Source organism: Schistocerca cancellata, chromosome 2 (genome assembly GCF_023864275.1).
Source record: "Schistocerca cancellata isolate TAMUIC-IGC-003103 chromosome 2, iqSchCanc2.1, whole genome shotgun sequence".
NCBI classification, from domain to species: domain Eukaryota; kingdom Metazoa; phylum Arthropoda; class Insecta; order Orthoptera; family Acrididae; genus Schistocerca; species Schistocerca cancellata.
The window spans coordinates 672,750,547-672,767,526 of NC_064627.1; the positions used below are offsets into that span (position 1 = coordinate 672,750,547).

The window sequence follows — 16,980 nt, forward strand, 5'->3', positions numbered from 1 at the left end:
TCTACTGGAAGATCATAACATACTAATTTATGTAGGTTACCAATTAATAAAGAAATTTTGCGAAAAATTCGGTCGAATGTCTTGTGAAATAATTTATCTAAAAATAAGAAATAAAACAGATAGCAGAAGCATTTAATGCACCTCATCTGCTTTACATGATGTCGAGCAACATTCAAAGAAGCATATAAAACTTTTATCTAACCTACTTTATTTCTCACTTTTAGGCAAATCATTTCACAAAACATTCCGACGATTTTTAATTTTTTCATTTTATTTTAAAGATTTGTTCGGAACGCATGATCTTTTTCACATTTCATTTCCTTTCTTAGTGTCTTCTGTTCTAGAAATGCCCTGAATTTAATACCTGATTCGAAGGAAACCGTTCTGACAGTTAAATATCACTCCAATGTCAAGTTTTCGCGCAAAATTGCTAGGCCTTGAAAAGATCAACTTTTTGACACTTCATTTACAGATCTAGTAGAAATTCTTAGTGAAATATTTCAATTTTCCCTCAAGTCACTAATTAAGTTTTTCTTACTTATCCTGATAACTTTCAAGCAAACAAAACCTTTTTTGTTAAACTAGACCTTATGTTTGCCACTTTGATACCCCTTTTGCCGGCCGGAGTGGCCGAGCGGTTCTAGACGCTACAGACGGGAACCGCGCCACCGCTACAGTCGCAGGTTCGAATCCTGCCTCGGGCATGGATGTGTGTCATGTCCTTAGGTTAGTTAGGTTTAAGTAGTTCTAAGTTCTAGGGGACTGATGACCTCAGATGTTAAGTCACATAGTGCTCAGAGCCTTTTTTTATCTTTTTATTTTTTTTATACCCCTTTTAACCGTTTCCTACCTTTCGTTTGACTACGAAAATTTGGACAAAAACTTTCCCTCAAATCACTAATAATTTTTTTCTCAATTTCCCTGATGAGTTGCAAGCAAATAAACCCTTTTTTTGAAAAACTGGAACTCACATTAATCAGTTTGATACTCTATCCGTCCACTTCCCACTCTTCGGTTGGTTACAAAAATTCAGACATAAGCCCATTGTAAATTATAGGGAACCCTACAATAAAATCGGTACACATGCGGCTCTACCTTCTGTCCTACAGTCTCGGTACTGGCTCTTGAGGAACAAGCTTGGCCACCATTGCTGTACAGATACACTCGTCCCTCTGTCTTCCCCCTCAGCTTGGCGCCCCAAGCGGCATTTGTGTAGTCTGCGCCCATAAAGCGGCCCCGATTACCTGCCAGCAATTGGTGGCAGTATTATCTAGAGGAGCGGTGACGTTTAAAAGACCGCTACGAGAGCGGCCGGCCAGCGATACAATCTGCTCACAGTCGACGTCTGCAGATCAGCGCTTTCGCACCTCCTCGATCGTGCACGTTTTCGCTTACGGAAATGAATCCATCTCAGAATGCTCTCAAAAACCTGCCCAAAACCAGGGTAAGTAGCTTTCCCATATTCTTTGTGTAGTACCGTACTTAATTTCCTTCGAACCGTTAATTCGCAAAGTCTACATTGTCATTTTTAAACACTACAGATACAAAGTATTGTTGTTTATAACACGAAACACTTTCATTTATCCACAAGCTGTGACGGACTCAACCGGACAATAAATGTGACAACAAATATTTTTCTAAAGATGAAGACATAGTCTACTGAAAAAAAAGGAACAAAATTAAATAAACATTATAGGTAGCTGACAAAATTAACTTCGAATAACGAGTCTGTTCGTCGTTCAACATAGCAAATTAAATGTACTAAGAGTGATTGCCAGATGGTCTACCGTATTTAAACAGTTAAGCAATCGAATCTGTTCTCTTTTCTGGGAATCTTGTGCCTTGTATCTAGTATGTAAGGTTTACTAAGCTGTCTCAGAGCCTGAAGCTTTTTTTTCTCTAACAACGATATCAAATTTCAAACAGGTTGCACACAATTAAAAAAACACATTAACCAGGTTTCGACAGTTCTAAGACTATCTTCATCAGAGTGGTAAAAGTTACATGAAATCACGTAACAACTTTAAAATTTCAGCAACAGTGTTCTCGTCAAATGACATGTTTGTGTTCCATGAGTCAAGAATAAACTTGTTATGTGATTTCACGTAACTTTTGCCATTCTGATGAAGATAGTCTTAGAAATATTGAAACATGGTTAATGCGTTTAAAAAAAATGTGTGTAGCCGTTTGGCTGACTATTTCATTTTATATAATTGTGTACACGGTTGCTGAGCTCACAGCCACAGAATGTTTAAAATACGACGACATCAAACATATTTTTCGGAAAGCGTAAATCGATGAATCAATTATATAGTTACTGCCGGCCACAAATAGTGCCAAGAGGTTCTGACCTATAATGAAACCGAACAGAAGACTGGAGTTTCTACTACAGTCACGTGTATGTTCTTCACGCTGTAAATAATGCCATGGAAAACTTGCCACTCTATCGGCAACGGATATCTTCCGCAACAGTCGACAGGCGAGTCAGCACGTGTGTGACAATCCCTTACAAGTTATAGGTATTCCTCGCACTCCAGCAGAACAGCTGAAGGGGCTCCGCAAACATTAGAGGTCGCCCTTCGCAGATAAATGTTTGATGAGTATACTACTATCGGTGTTCGCAATTTAAGTTTTCTAGGTACTGATGTAATCAAAAATAATTTCAAAGCGTAGCCACAAAACAAATGGGCCTGTGGAACATTATTTGGAGTAACTGAAACAGCTGTGAGGAAACCAGGAAACCAGCTCAACAATTTTTTTTGGAATAGGTGATACCGGTTAAAAAAAAAAACAGTCACAGGATATGGCTACTTACAGAAGGTGTTTCAAAATGCCGAAAAACGGCGCTAGATAAGTCAGTGCTCGGAGCTTCTGGTTATCTGTCAGAAAAAAAGAGGATACTGGAAAACTACACGTTACGAGAGTTGAGATAAAGGAAGGCTATTGATTTTATGGTCGGTAGTCTTATATGGACAGAGAGCGAAATCTTAGGAAAACGTTGAATGTAGGCCTACCGACGTTAATTGATCACTAATTTCAATTTTAAAATGTGTCGTTACTGGCAGTTCGCAATCAATATAGTGAAACATGAATATGTAACGCAAAATAAGACATTAATACACTACTGGCCATTAAAATTGCTACACCAGGAAGATGACGCGGTACAGACGCGATATTTAACTTATATGAAGAAGATATGCAAATGATTAGCTTTTCAGAGCATTGACACAAGGTTGGCGCCGGTGGCGACACCTACAACGTGCTGACATGAGGAAAGTTTCCAACCGATTTCTCATACACAAACAGTAGTTGACCGGCGTTGCCTGGTGAAACGTTGTTGTGATGCCCCGTGTAAGGAGGAGAAATGCGTACCATCACGTTTCCGACTTTGATAAAGGTCGGATTGTAGCCTATCGCGATTGCGGTTTATCGTATCGCGACATTGCTGCTCGCGTTGGTCGAGATCCAATGACTGTTAGCAGAATATGGTGGGTTCAGGGGGTAATACGGAACGCCGTGCTGGATCCCAATGGCCTCGTATCACTAGCAGTCGAGATGACAGGCATCTTATCCGCATGGCTGTAACGGATCGTGCAGCCACGTCTCGATCCCTGAGTCAACAGATGGGGACGTTTGCAAGACAACAACCATCTGCACGAACACTTCAACGACGTTTCAGCAGCATGAACTATCAGCTCGGAGACCATGGCTGCGGTTACCCTTGACGCTGCATCACAGACAGGAGCGCCTGCGTTGGTGTACTCAACTACGAACATGGGTGCACGAATGGCAAAACGTCAGTTTTTCAGATGAATCCAGGTTCTGTTTACAGCATAATAACGGTCGCGTCCGTGTTTGGCGACATCGCGGTGAACGCACATTGGAAGCGTGTATTCGTCATCGCCTTAGTGGCGTATCACCCGGCTGGATGGTATGGGGTGCCATTGGTTACATGTCTCGGTCACCTCTTGTTCGCATTGACGGCACTTTGAACAGTGGACGTTACATTTCAGATGTGTTACGACCTCCTTCATTCGATCCCTGCGAAACCCTACATTTCAGCAGGATAATGCACGACCGCATGTTGCAGGTCCTGTACGGGCCTTTCTGGATACAGAAAATGTTCGACTGCCGCCCTCGCCAGCACATTCTCCAGATCTCTCACCAACTGAAAACGTCTGGTCAATGGTAGCCGAGCAACTGGCTCGTCACAATAGGCCAGTCACTACTCTTGATGAACTGTGGTATCGTGTTGAAACTGCATGGGCAGCTGTACCTGTACACGCCATCCAAGCTCTGTTTGACTCAATGCCCAGGCGTATCATGGCCGTTAGTGCGACCAGAGGTGGTTGTTCTGGGTACTGATTTCTCAGGATCTATGCAACCAAATTGCGTGAAAATGTAATCACATGTCAGTTCTAATATAATATATGTGTCTAATGAATACCCGTGTATAATCTGCATTTCTTCTTTGTGTAGCAATTTTAATGGCCAGTAGTGTACTATTATGATTGACCATATCAACAAGTGACTGAAACTTCAGAAAGGTATATGGCGGAGATGCAAAAGCCAACTCAACGAAAAAAGAACACAAAAGTACACTTCTCAGTGAGACGATGAGCAGAGCCAAAAGCGAACAGACTTTTGCCGGTCTCTATCTAACATTTTACACCTACATCTGCATACATAACCCTCTAAAATAACCATAAGCTAGGTGGCAGGGGCTATATGTGGTGGCAGGGGCTATATGTGAGAAATAGATCTTTCAGATCAAAAATGGAGCAAGGGAAGACTGCCTCGTACACAGCCGTACGAGCACACTGTTGGAATTTTGTGGGTAATCTATGCCAGTATTTTTATCTCTATATGTAGCTTTCACGTGAATCAAACAAATCTTCGTTCATCTGCACTGCTCTTCTTTGTACATACTAGATGTTCGCGGATTCATGGCCATACGAGCACCATTCCAATATACACTAGTGTTCAAAAGTTCGAATTACCTGGAAAAGTGAAAGCTGGCAAGAGAGGAGGTTAGTAGTCACTGTGAATGTCCATAAGGTTTCCTCAACCTTCGTCAGAGTAGTGGGTTCCCAACTTTGAATAGGTACATGATTCAAAGATAATGAAAAGCAATCCTTTCCGCCAAAAATTTCTCATTACTGTTTCCACTTTTGTTGTGAGCAAATAGAAGTTTTTAGCTTAACAATTCAGAAGTAAAAACGTGTTCTGGACCCTGTACTTGCTCAAGAGAATCCTCCAACACTTCGAAGCTTGTCAGAGACAGACGGCAGTCTGTTGGATGTGCCACCAAGTGATACTTCAAGGCTTCGGCGTTGGTTGAAAGACACAGTAGATGTCCGTAGGCCAGTAAACGTCGAGAAAAAGTAAGTATTTCACAACATCTGGCCTTAACTGCAAGACGATCCCAACGATGACTGCAAGCTTATCTACAATTGTCCCGGAGGTCACATCTTCTCGACGAACTCTACGAATACATCAGAGGCTCAGAGTGATTGGTCGGTACGCCAGATGTCCGCCGGTGTGCGTTCACTGACATTTTTACTGCGGAGTCAGCAGCAATGAGACTGGATCAGGGCGAGTGAACGATTGCGCGCTCTACCGCCTTATTCCGCTTCGGCTTGCAGTTGTCTAATATTTCATATTTCTTTAGAGGGAAGGCTGTAACTGGCACAATGGTAAGAATATGCTAAAAACGTGCAGTGCACCCATGAAGGAAATTACATACAAGATGTCAGTGCGAGCAGTTCTACAACGTGGTTCCAGCATGTGGAGTCTTTCTCAAGAAGCTATGACAACTGAGGAGAGCAATTCAGGGATGTACTATTTGGATCTCAACAGTTTGGTGTGCCAATATGGAAGTGTGGCGTAACAGAGAAGCTCGAAGAACTTAAATGTGAATCATTGGAAGAAATTCGACATAGTTCTTGTGCAACACTGCTGGGAAAATTTAGAGCACCTTAATTCGATGGAATTCTGCGATCATTCTGCCGTCACCGTCTTATTTCTCGCATAGAGGTCATGAGAATAAGACAAGAGAGATTTAGATCCGTACAGGGCACCTAGACAGTCAATCATTTGTACATTTTTCCATTGCCCATTACGCGAATGGAGTAGGACAGAAAAAGAAAACTGCTAATATTGGTGCAAAGTACACTCTCGCCATGTACTTTACGGTGGTTGCGGTGTATGCATGCGGATAAGGAAGGTTGGTTCAAATGGCTCTGAGCACTATGGGACTCAACTGCTGAGGTCATTAGTCCCCTAGAACTTAGAACTAGTTAAACCTAACTAACCTAAGGACATCACAAACATCCATGCCCGAGGCAGGATTCGAACCTGCGACCGTAGCGGTCTTGCGGTTCCAGACTGCAGCGCCTTTAACCGCACGGCCACTTCGGCCGGCCGATAAGGAAGGAAAAAGGAAGATTTGGTTTAACGTCCCGTCGACATCGAGGTCATTAGAGATGGAGCACAAGCTCGGATTGTGTCAAGGATGGGGGAGGAACTCGACTGTGCCCTTTTCAAAGAAACCATCCTGGCATTTACCTGGAGTGATTTAGGAAAATCACGGAAAACCTAAATCCGGATGGCCGGACACGGGTTTGTACCGTCGTCCTCCAGAATGCAAGTTCAGTGTGCTAACCACTGTACACACACATGCAGATTTACATATAGACGTGGGAAGGCATCATGTTGGATGGGTGTACAGACCTTCAGATATTCATAGATGGTCAGAGATACAGATGTGAGAAACACTGCCTGATCAAAAGTATTCGAACAACTATTAGTCAACATTAATATGGGGTGTGTCCATCCTTTGCCTTTATGATTGTTTGAACCCAGTTAGGGACGCTTTCAAAGAGTTGTCTGAATCTCTGTGTAGGAATGGAAGCTCATTCTTCCTCTAGAGCCGAAACCAGAAATGACAGTGCTCTCAGACGCTGTGTTCTGGGCTGAAGTAGATGTTCTAAGTCGTCACTGGATTCAAGACGGGACTCTGGGCAGATAAGTTCCATTTCAGGAGTGTTGTTCATAAACCATTGCCTCACAGATGATGCTTTGTGATAGGGTGCATTGTCACGTTTATTCAAACAACTGTTACTTTGCTGTACACAGTACACAGTGCTGTATAATCTGTTCATATCCTTCTTAACGTTGCGCTTCCTTACTTGCAAAAAGGGAACCACACCCTAACCATGAAAAACTCCCTCACACCGTAACACCACCTTCTCTGCACTTCACTGTTGGTACTACACATGATGGCTGGTAAAGTTCTCCAGGCATTCGCCAAACCCAAACCCTTCTGTTTGATTGCCACGGGAGGTAGCGTGATTAATCACACCAAATCAGTCGTTTCCAGTCTTCCACTGTCCAATGGCGACGCTTTTTACACCACCTCAAGTGTCACCTACCATTGTCTACCCAAATGCTTGTCTTGTGGGGAGCTGATCGGTCATTGTACCCCATTCCTTTTAATTCCCTTCTCGCAGTCAGTGCTGATAGCACTTTGGATCTCACGAGTGATTCATCCTGCTGATCTCATGTGACTTTTGACAACCACTGTTGGCAATGATGGACAATCTCTGTCCGTCAGTACGTAGGTCTTCCTGGTCTTGATTTAGTTCTGGTATTTCCTTCAAGTTTCAGCCTCACAATCGTCAAGAGTCGACTTGGACAGCTTTAGAAGGGTTGAAGTCAGGTGACATCCAATGACTCGTCCATGTTCAAAGTCACTTAGTTACTGCTTTTCCCTCACAACGCAATACTTCGCGCCTCATTTATACTGGCGTGCCTCTCGTGACCTTAGTGGTCAGTTCCTTTCCTGAACGAGAATGCTTGTCCTCAACTAACTTCCGCAGTGGTATCCTTCTCAGAATGCCATGGAGGTTTCCGAAAGTCAATCCTATGCACCACATGATGGGGATGTTCGGAACACGAATTTCAGCCAGTCGGTTTTGTTGCATCCTATAGATTAGGAGGTCCATTGGAGTCGTACTCTCTGCTGCAAACTCACTTTCAAATGCCGTGCTAAGAAAGATGAAGATCGTAGAATGACATTGATACATTTCTGTTTCGGCTGGGATTGCCTGGGGACACGCTTTTTGACTTACGAATACCATCTTTGTCAAGGCGAATGTCATGTGAGTAAGAAATTGTGAAAACATTACCGATGATAAATATGATGAGTGAAAACTATTACTGCTCGTGTGGGCTACATCAGTGATATCGTGAGATTTAAAAAGTTGCAGTGTAATAGAAGAGAAAGTGATCAAATAAAAGGAGCCGACTAATCGATAGCTTAACTGACAGCTCTCTGGTGGATTAACTGATTTTTATCTGAGTTGAAAGAAGAGGAAGAAAATAAATTTAAACTACTTCATTTTCTGTGCGCTCTATGCCTTGTCCATCCTCTCCCACTGAGGATTTACTCTCTAGGATCTTACACTGTCTTCATCTTAGTCGCTCCTTTGTCCTCACATTTCAGAGCAGAGACCGATGAGGAATCATTCTAGCAACGATAAGAGCCGCAAGTGGGGAAATCTACTGGCGTAAGGGACTTTGACAAAGGACAGACTGTTATGTCCAGACACCTGGGAACGACCATCTTGGGAACAGTGAAGCTGGTCGGCTGTTCGCATGCTACTGTCGTGAGCGTCTATGGAAAATGAATGAAGATTGGTGAAACCATGAGTAGGCAGCAAGGTGTTGGACGTCGACCCTCATGACAGAATGTAGAGCTCAGGATAGGCTGTGAACTGTGGTGGATCTGACAACAGACTACAATGATGTTGTTGACACAAGTGTTTTGGGGCACACCATTCAGTCACATTGTTGAACATGGGGCTCCACAATAGATGACACCTATATGTTCTCACGTCGACACAACACGTCGTCAGTTGCGACTGCAGTGGGTATGCGCTCATCGAGATTGGGCCGTGGATCAATGGAAACGTGTAGCCTGGTCGGATGGATCACATTTCTTGTTACACCAGGTCGATGGTCGTGTCCAGATACACCATTATCCGAGCAAACGGCTGTTCAAAACACTCAACGTACCAGGTACACAGGATGGTGGGTGCAGTACTATATTATAGGGGAACATACGCCTAGTCTTCCATGGAACTTGTGGCAGTAATCTAAGGCCTCATGACAGCTATGGACTAAGTGAACACTGTTGCGGACCACCTGTGTCCATTCATGTTTGATGTCTTCCCCTATGCCAATGACATCTTTTAGTAAGTTAACTGTCCATGTCACAAGACGAGAATCGTTTTACCGTGGTTTCAGGAGCGTAACAGCGAAATCGCGTTGATCGTTTGGTCGCCAAATTCGCCTGATCTGAACCCGATGGAACACATCAGGGACGTCGTATGGCGGGAGCTCCTCCCCCACAAAGCACTGGCCCGCAATTCACGGAAATTCCGCGACCTGTGTGTAGACATCTGGAGCTGCATAGTTTCGGATACCTGCCAAGGACTTGTAGATGCCACGCAGAACTACTGCTGTATTTCGCTCCTAACGTGGACCGACATGCCATTATTTAGGTGATCATAAGGTTTTGGCTGAAGAATGTATATCATGCCCATTATTTTGAATTTCATTGGGTATGTTTCCAAGAATGACCCTTTTTCAGCCGGCCGCGGTGGTCTAGCGGTTCTGGTGCTGCAGTCCGGAACCGCAGGACTGCTACGGTCGCAGGTTCGAATCCTGCCTCGGGCATGGGTGTGTGTGTGATGTCCTTAGGTTAGTTAGGTTTAAGTAGTTCTAAGTTCTAGGGGACTTATGACCTAAGATGTTGAATCCCATAGTGCTCAGAGCCATTTGAACCATTTTGAACCCTTTTTCATGTTGACTTGCATGATAATAAGATCGGCTGAAAAGTAACGCCTTCGAATTTTTATGTGAGAACTCTTAAAGCTTTGTAAATGAAACAAACGTTTTTAACATTCTACATTTTTATTCTTCATGTCTACATATTAGCAGCCCTCTGCCGCTAGAGGGCTCTGAATTATAGGCTGTAACATGGCGGTGTGTTATGTAACTATGTCAGTGCGTGAGAAACAGCTTGCTGTAATCGAATTTCAAATTTGGAAAGTTAGTCCTCACATGGGGCAACCTCGCTTTCAGCACGACAATGCCAGACCACACATGAGTGCTGTGCCATCTGCAGCAATCCGGCGCCTTGGTTTCACTGTCATTGATTATCTTCCATACAGTCCCGACTTGGCGCCATCCGATTTTCATGTGTTTCAACAACTTAAAGAACACCTTGAAGGACCTCAGTTTTATAGTGATGACATGGTGCAAGCAGAAGTGAGGTTGTCGCTCCGTCAACACAGTCAAACATTCTACAGTGACAGAATCAACAAACTGGTCTCTTGTTGGGAGAAATATATTCGTCGATAGGGTTCCTATGCTGGGAAATGAATATGTGACATGAAGAACGAAGATGCAGAGTGTAAGTAGCATTTATTTCACTTAAAAACCTTTAAGAGTTTCTACTTGAAAAAATCTTAGGCTTTGCTTTTCAGCACGCCATCGTAGTTGATAAAGAATAAAAACTTTCTTTCAGGCCCTGCGAACGAGACTTAAACGTGTTTCTGCTTCTTTTTCTCGTGCCTTTGTTTGGCATCGGAGCGGGGTCGCCATGGGTATCAACGGATTTTCCATGTTTAGTTTCCGGAGTGGCCGGATGCCCTTCCTGGTGCCTCAGACTTAATTATATTTCAAAGAATGTGCCTCAGAATTTGAAAATTTTGAACACGGCTGGAACACGAACTGTAGAATAAAATCTTCTTGAAAAAATAATGAACAGCCAATCAGTTGCATACTGTGAGGTTTATTTAAACTCCTTGACCATAGTTCCAACTTTTATAAAAACGACTTCCTCAGAAGGAAGTAGTGACAACTTAAACAGGTTAACGGTGAAAACATATTAAGATTAAAACTGCTTGAGATGATGTGGATTGTCAGCAAAGTTGCCATGCGAATATTTGTCTGAAAAGGACAGATTTGACTTCCTACAGTTATCTATATATGAGTAATGAAAAACAAATAACTACTTATTGAACATCCGTTTATTTTTGTGGTCGTTATCTAAAGTACGTCAGTGATATTATCTAACGGTCGATTGCAGAGGTGTTTGTCAGTAACCTATGTGTTAACAACAGTACACACTTAAACGGGTGTTATCTCCCTGCAATCATTCTTCGCTTATCATGTATGTGATTAGACAAAACAGCTTACATACATGTCGGCAGACGAATGTTGCGGGTAATGATCGCCATGTGCGTGGCCGTTGATAAGCTGCACATGGCTTGTGGGTATTTCCAGCTGGCTAGCGCGTCAAGAAGCTCGGTAACAAATCCCTGAGTTCATGTTTGGCGAACCTGGGACTCCAGAGCCGGAGACTGGTCTGCAATGAGTGTCCTTCATTGTCCTAGCTTCAGCAGCCAACATTTGGTGCAACTGCAGACCGTCTTGTGTTTCAGATAGTGGCGACTGTGGCTTAATCATCCTAGTCGCAACGACAGTACAAATTCTTACATGAAAACAGTCCAGTCTTCAGAGTAGCTACGAGACGCTAAGGTGAATGAGCGCTGAAGAAGACACCTTGGTAGCAAACACCCGCTCTTCTACAGTGGTATCACGTTTCCTCGAGCACACAGTTTTGTGTTTTATTTGATCACTAATTCCCTAATTGATCAATGGAGCTTCTAGAAATAGCAATGATCCACTGAATGTCTCTGACATTCATTCTGAAAAAGGAACACAAACAAGCTGTCCCAAAATGTCTGTTACGGAAATGGATAACACCATTAGGGCTACACTGACGGAAAAAAAATTTGCAACACCAAGAAGGGGTTATGAGACATAAACGAAAGTTGGTAGGCGTGTTCCTACATCTGAAAGATGGTGTCCATTCATTTCCCGCCAGCCTCATAAGAGTGGGGCTAGTAGCGCCACTGTAAGGATGCAAATCAGGTTTCTGTGCAGTAAAGGTGGTGAGCGTTAGGTAACTTTGAGATTCCACGTTGTGAGCTGATGGTGGTCGAAAATGCCTTTACAGCTATAAAGACGTCATTATCGATACCTCATTGAGTTTGAACGAGATTGTGTAATAGGGCTACGAGAAGCTGGATTTTCCTTCTGCGGTACTGTAGAAAGACTTGGCTAGAATGACAACCTGACTACAAACGACTTACAGCTCCTGGATGTGCGTGAAGAAAACTACTCACTGTACCTACGACTTCAGTCACTTACACAGAAGCACAACACGGCCTGCACTACAATCGGTACATTAAAATAGCAACACACATGCCGATCTATGGGACCCACAGCAACCTTCTTGGCTGCACCAGACTCACGCCCACAGCCAATCTGGGCGGATAAGTTGACACAGGTACGTACTTCGTGCTCTGCCTCACCTGCTTCCCCAGCCGATGCCAGTGTCTCCCCAACGGTGTATCCACGAACAATATGGAATGGGATGCTCCATAGGATCATCAATACACTGTGACCACAAAGCACGTAGACTAGATCCTCAAATACTCAACACTGCAAAAGAAGCAGTCAGTCAAATGATGTCATGTGGGGTACTTCAGCAATCTGACGATCCGTGGGCCTCACAAATAAAAGTGGTCCCAAAGAAACATGGATCAGTTTGTGTGTGCAGTAATTACCATACATTGAATGCTCGAACTGTACATGATTTCTAACCAGTGCCAAACATTCAAGACTTTACCCGCAAACTAGCAGGGTACTGTGTTTTCTGTCAGTGACTGCAAGAAAGCTTACTACCAGATTCCCATGCACCCGAATAATATTCAAAAAACTGCCACCGTCACGCCTTTTGGTTTGTTCGAGTTCTTTGTGATACCATACAGACTCAAAAATGCGGAGCAGACATGGCCTAGTTTCATCGACAGTGTGCTTTTTAATGTCCCCAGTTGCTAGACGATGTATTAGAGTTATCCAAAGACGCTGAAGAGCGTGACAGACACCTCAGACAAGTTCTTGGTGCCTTAGACAAAGTGTGGGTCGAAATCAACAAGGACAAAATACGGCTTCGCCAAAAACAAGTCGCATTTCAGTTGGCGTACGAAATCTTCCACGATCACAAACATTCTACAACCTATGGCGGCATCTCAGCATCTTGAATTTTTATTGGAGAAACATCACATATGCAGTGGACATTCAGGCTTCCCTCATTGATGCATTAAAAGGACCAAAAACACACGGACACTTCCAGCTCACGTGGTCGAAGACATACAAGTGGCTTTCACAAGTTCTGTCGACAGTTTGGTTTCAGGCAGTGGCTTTAGCCACCTCGTGCCAGTTGCGCCTCTTACAACCACTACCGACGCCAGCAAGATAGCAACAAATCACAGACAAGCAAGTGCAATTGCTGTGGTTTTTCTCCTAAAGGTTCTCAAAAGCCCAAACGCAGTATTTTGCATTTGACCAAGAACTTGTAGCAATCTACAAAGCTGTCCACTATTTCAATGAAGATATTGATGGGCGAGCAGTTGTGATTTATACAGACCATAAGCTGGTCACAGACACAATTTAACATTCGTTGACACGAGTTACTCCTAGACAATTGAGATACTTCGACTATATTTCTCAATTTACTATGGATCTCTGCTATTTAGGAGGAGTTGATAACATTGTGGTGCACTGCCTTTGATGAGTCAGTACCATATAGCTTCAAATGTCCCGCGAACAGATGTCAGATCTATTGATTATGGCGCTCACTTCTGACGCAGCGACCAGTCTGAAGATTGAACAATGTCAGTTACCGGAGGTAGAAGCAGTTCTACTCTGTGATACTTCACTTGGAAAATGACAGCCACTGGTTCCAGCGTCCTTTTGTGAAGCCATTTTTCAGTCGTCGCACAATCTCTCCCATCCCGGAATTCAGACCACAATGAAGCTTGTCACTGACTGCCAAATGTTAAAAAATACTGCAAAGTATGGACACTCGCGTGCACTGCCTGTCAACAAAGCAGAGTCAGCCATCACTTGCAACCACCACTAGGTTACTTCACAATTCTGCGTGGACAATTTTGTCACGTTAATTTGGTCACTGTCAGCCCTTTATCAGAATTGTTGGACAAAAATATATCCTCTCGATGACTGATCATCTCACACAATGGGTTGAGGTGACACTGACAACTGACATGATGGTGGAAGCTACAGCTATAGCGTTTGTGCATACATAGGTTGCCTGGTTCAGCTGCTCACTCATGTTTATAACGGACCAAGGACAACAGTTTTGAGGTCCCACTGTTTGAAGCATTATGTATCATGTGTGGCATCAACCACTGGCATATGACAGCATACCACCTGCAGAGTAAAGCTTTTGTTGGGAGGTGGTACAGAAGAATGAAAGCAGTGCTAATGTGTCGTGGCAGTGAATGAGCAGAAGCACTCCCTCTGGTCTTGCTAGGAGTGCTCACTGCCACGAAAGAGGATCTGCAGGCTGAATTGCTCTATGAAGAGACATTGCAACTACTGGCAGAACTTTTCGTACCACCCACGGATGATGACCCACAACCGTTACAGGAAATACTACAAATGGTATGGAGAAGAATTCAGTACACTGCCATCCCATTGAATTGGCTCCACACAACACTGTCTACCTTCATACACAAGACACTGGCCATGATGCGGTTCTTTATGCTGTGTGATGACACAGTCCAATCTGCACTCACATACTGCTAAAAAGGCCCATACCGTGTCATCAGCCACAGTGACAACACCTTCCGAATTGAGGTCAACAGCAAACTGACAACGGTGGCCATCAGCTGTTTGACACTGGCATGGACCCTGGAAGATCTCTCCACCAACTGCGCACCACTTTTGTCGTTGCTGCCCAACTAAATGGAATGTTAACAACTGGCATCATCCACGCAATGGCTGACAACAGTGGATGATGAATCGGTGATCGGCTGACCATGATGCCTCCCGCAACACCTCAGGTATTACGAACTCACATAAGCGGCGGCAGTCATTCATCACAGTGATAGCACCTCCACCTGTGGTCTGCACTCCAAGAATGGGGAGGGGGGGGGGGGTTGTCTGCGAGGAATCTGAACAAAAATACCGCTGACAGACGATGTATATGTCCGCTTCTGAAGCCACAGTTAGTACACACTGTGAACGGACAGTATATATTGTACTAAGTGGTAATAAAATGGTTTGTACAGAATGCACTGCAGTTGGGATTTTTCCCTATTGTATCACCTATACCATGTGACTGCACCACAAAACCATTCACTTGGGATAGGAGTCTCTTGATCACCAATGAGGAAGTAATTAATGGATAACATTTATTTCTGTATGTCTGTTATTACAAGTGTTCATTCGTTCTACAGTGTATTTACCCATCTTACAGTTCTTTTGATATGAGCCATCTGAAGTGAAAGTTGCTTTCTTGTTGGCTGACCATTGTTGTATAACGTGTTGTAGTTTCACGTTTGCTGTGTTTCTTCTCAGCCATTGTTTCTTTGCCAATCACTGTGGACTACTGGCAACAGGATACAATATTACTGTTAAACGACTGTAGAAAATATGAAGAGAGTTAAATACGGAATAATTTTATCTAGTGATTGCGAAATTTGCCAACAGGGTAACGAGAAACCAGAAGTAGATGGTAAATTTATTTGTTTTATATATATATATATATATATATATATATATATATATATATATATATATATATATATATATATATATATATGTATGTATGTATATATATATGCTACCAATTAAAAAAAAAACAAAAATGTTATATGTTTAACGTACTTAAAATGTAGGTACCAGTTACTGATGTTCAACATGATAATAAAATCTTATTGTTTTAATTCATTTGGATGGGTGACCATCCAGGTGCGCTGTTGCCATTTTTCAGGGTGTTCTCAGCCTTGTGATGCCAATTGAGGAGCTACTCGACCGAATAGTAGCGGTGTCAGTCAAGAATACCATCATAACGACCAGGAGAGCGGTGTGCTGACCCCACGCCCCTCCTATCTACATCCTCCTCTGAGGATGACATGGTGGTTGGACCGTCCCGGTAGGCTACTTGTGGCCTGACGGAGTGCTTTTTTTCCAAATACAGTAAAGATTTATTTGCCACTGAGACACCAAGAGTGGGACAGATCTTTTGATATCAACCCTGCAGTGGTGCAGGTTTTGGTGCCACATTTCACACCGTGCGAGCATCCACCCTGGTGGACATTCGTTTGTGAAAATGTGACGAAAATAATTTCCTGTGAGACACTAAACCATTTAAAAAACATGACTTTATCCAGTAGCTCCACAGCGTAGTGGCTAAGGCTCTAGGCTTGGAAGCTAAAGTTTGAAAGATGCCATTGGACTACAGCTAAACATAGACAGTGCCTTAGATCTGAATTGAATGAACATGTTTGATATGCTCATCATCCCTCTACAACTCAGGTGTGTTGAATAATTTGCACGCAATGGAAACGGAAAGAGAAGGGGTGGTCCTGACGAGTGAGTCACGGGTGTGATTCCTGTCAAGGGCGCTCATACCCATGGGCAAGTGGACGGGGGAGGGAGGGTGCTCCACTCCCCTCACCCCCTCTAGCTCAAAGTGAAAGGAACCAGTACAGTGCAAAGTGTTTTTTCTTTCAGGGAATCGATTTATGGTTTTTTTTAAAGCAGTATCGTAACAGGAACATTTTTATGGCTACTTACATTTGTCTTCCAAAATATCAAAATACTCCATATCTGAGGTGCTGCCCAGCCAAAAACTATTGTATGGGCACCCGTTGTTTTTGTTGAAGTTATTAGTTGATAATGGGGATCGAGGGGTTCATCTCTAAATACTAACATAAAAGAGCAGTAACTTAGACCGTCGTTTATCATAAAATATTTTGCAGGAGGAAAATTACATGATAAACAGACCTAATAGTTAACGCTTTCACATTCTAG

The 16,980-nt window shown here is 43.2% G+C and overlaps 1 protein-coding gene across 1 annotated transcript in view; it reads left to right on the plus strand.

Annotated features, from left to right (window-relative positions):
- Positions 1 to 1,334: 1,334 nt before the first annotated feature.
- Positions 1,335 to 16,980, plus strand: part of LOC126162394 (adenosine deaminase-like) — an 84,791-nt gene continuing 69,145 nt past the window's right edge. Inside the window, exon 1 of the mRNA XM_049918872.1 lies at positions 1,335 to 1,444. Coding sequence (XP_049774829.1) covers positions 1,400 to 1,444 — 45 coding nt within the window. The 5' untranslated portion in view covers positions 1,335 to 1,399. The remainder of the gene's footprint in view (positions 1,445 to 16,980) is intronic.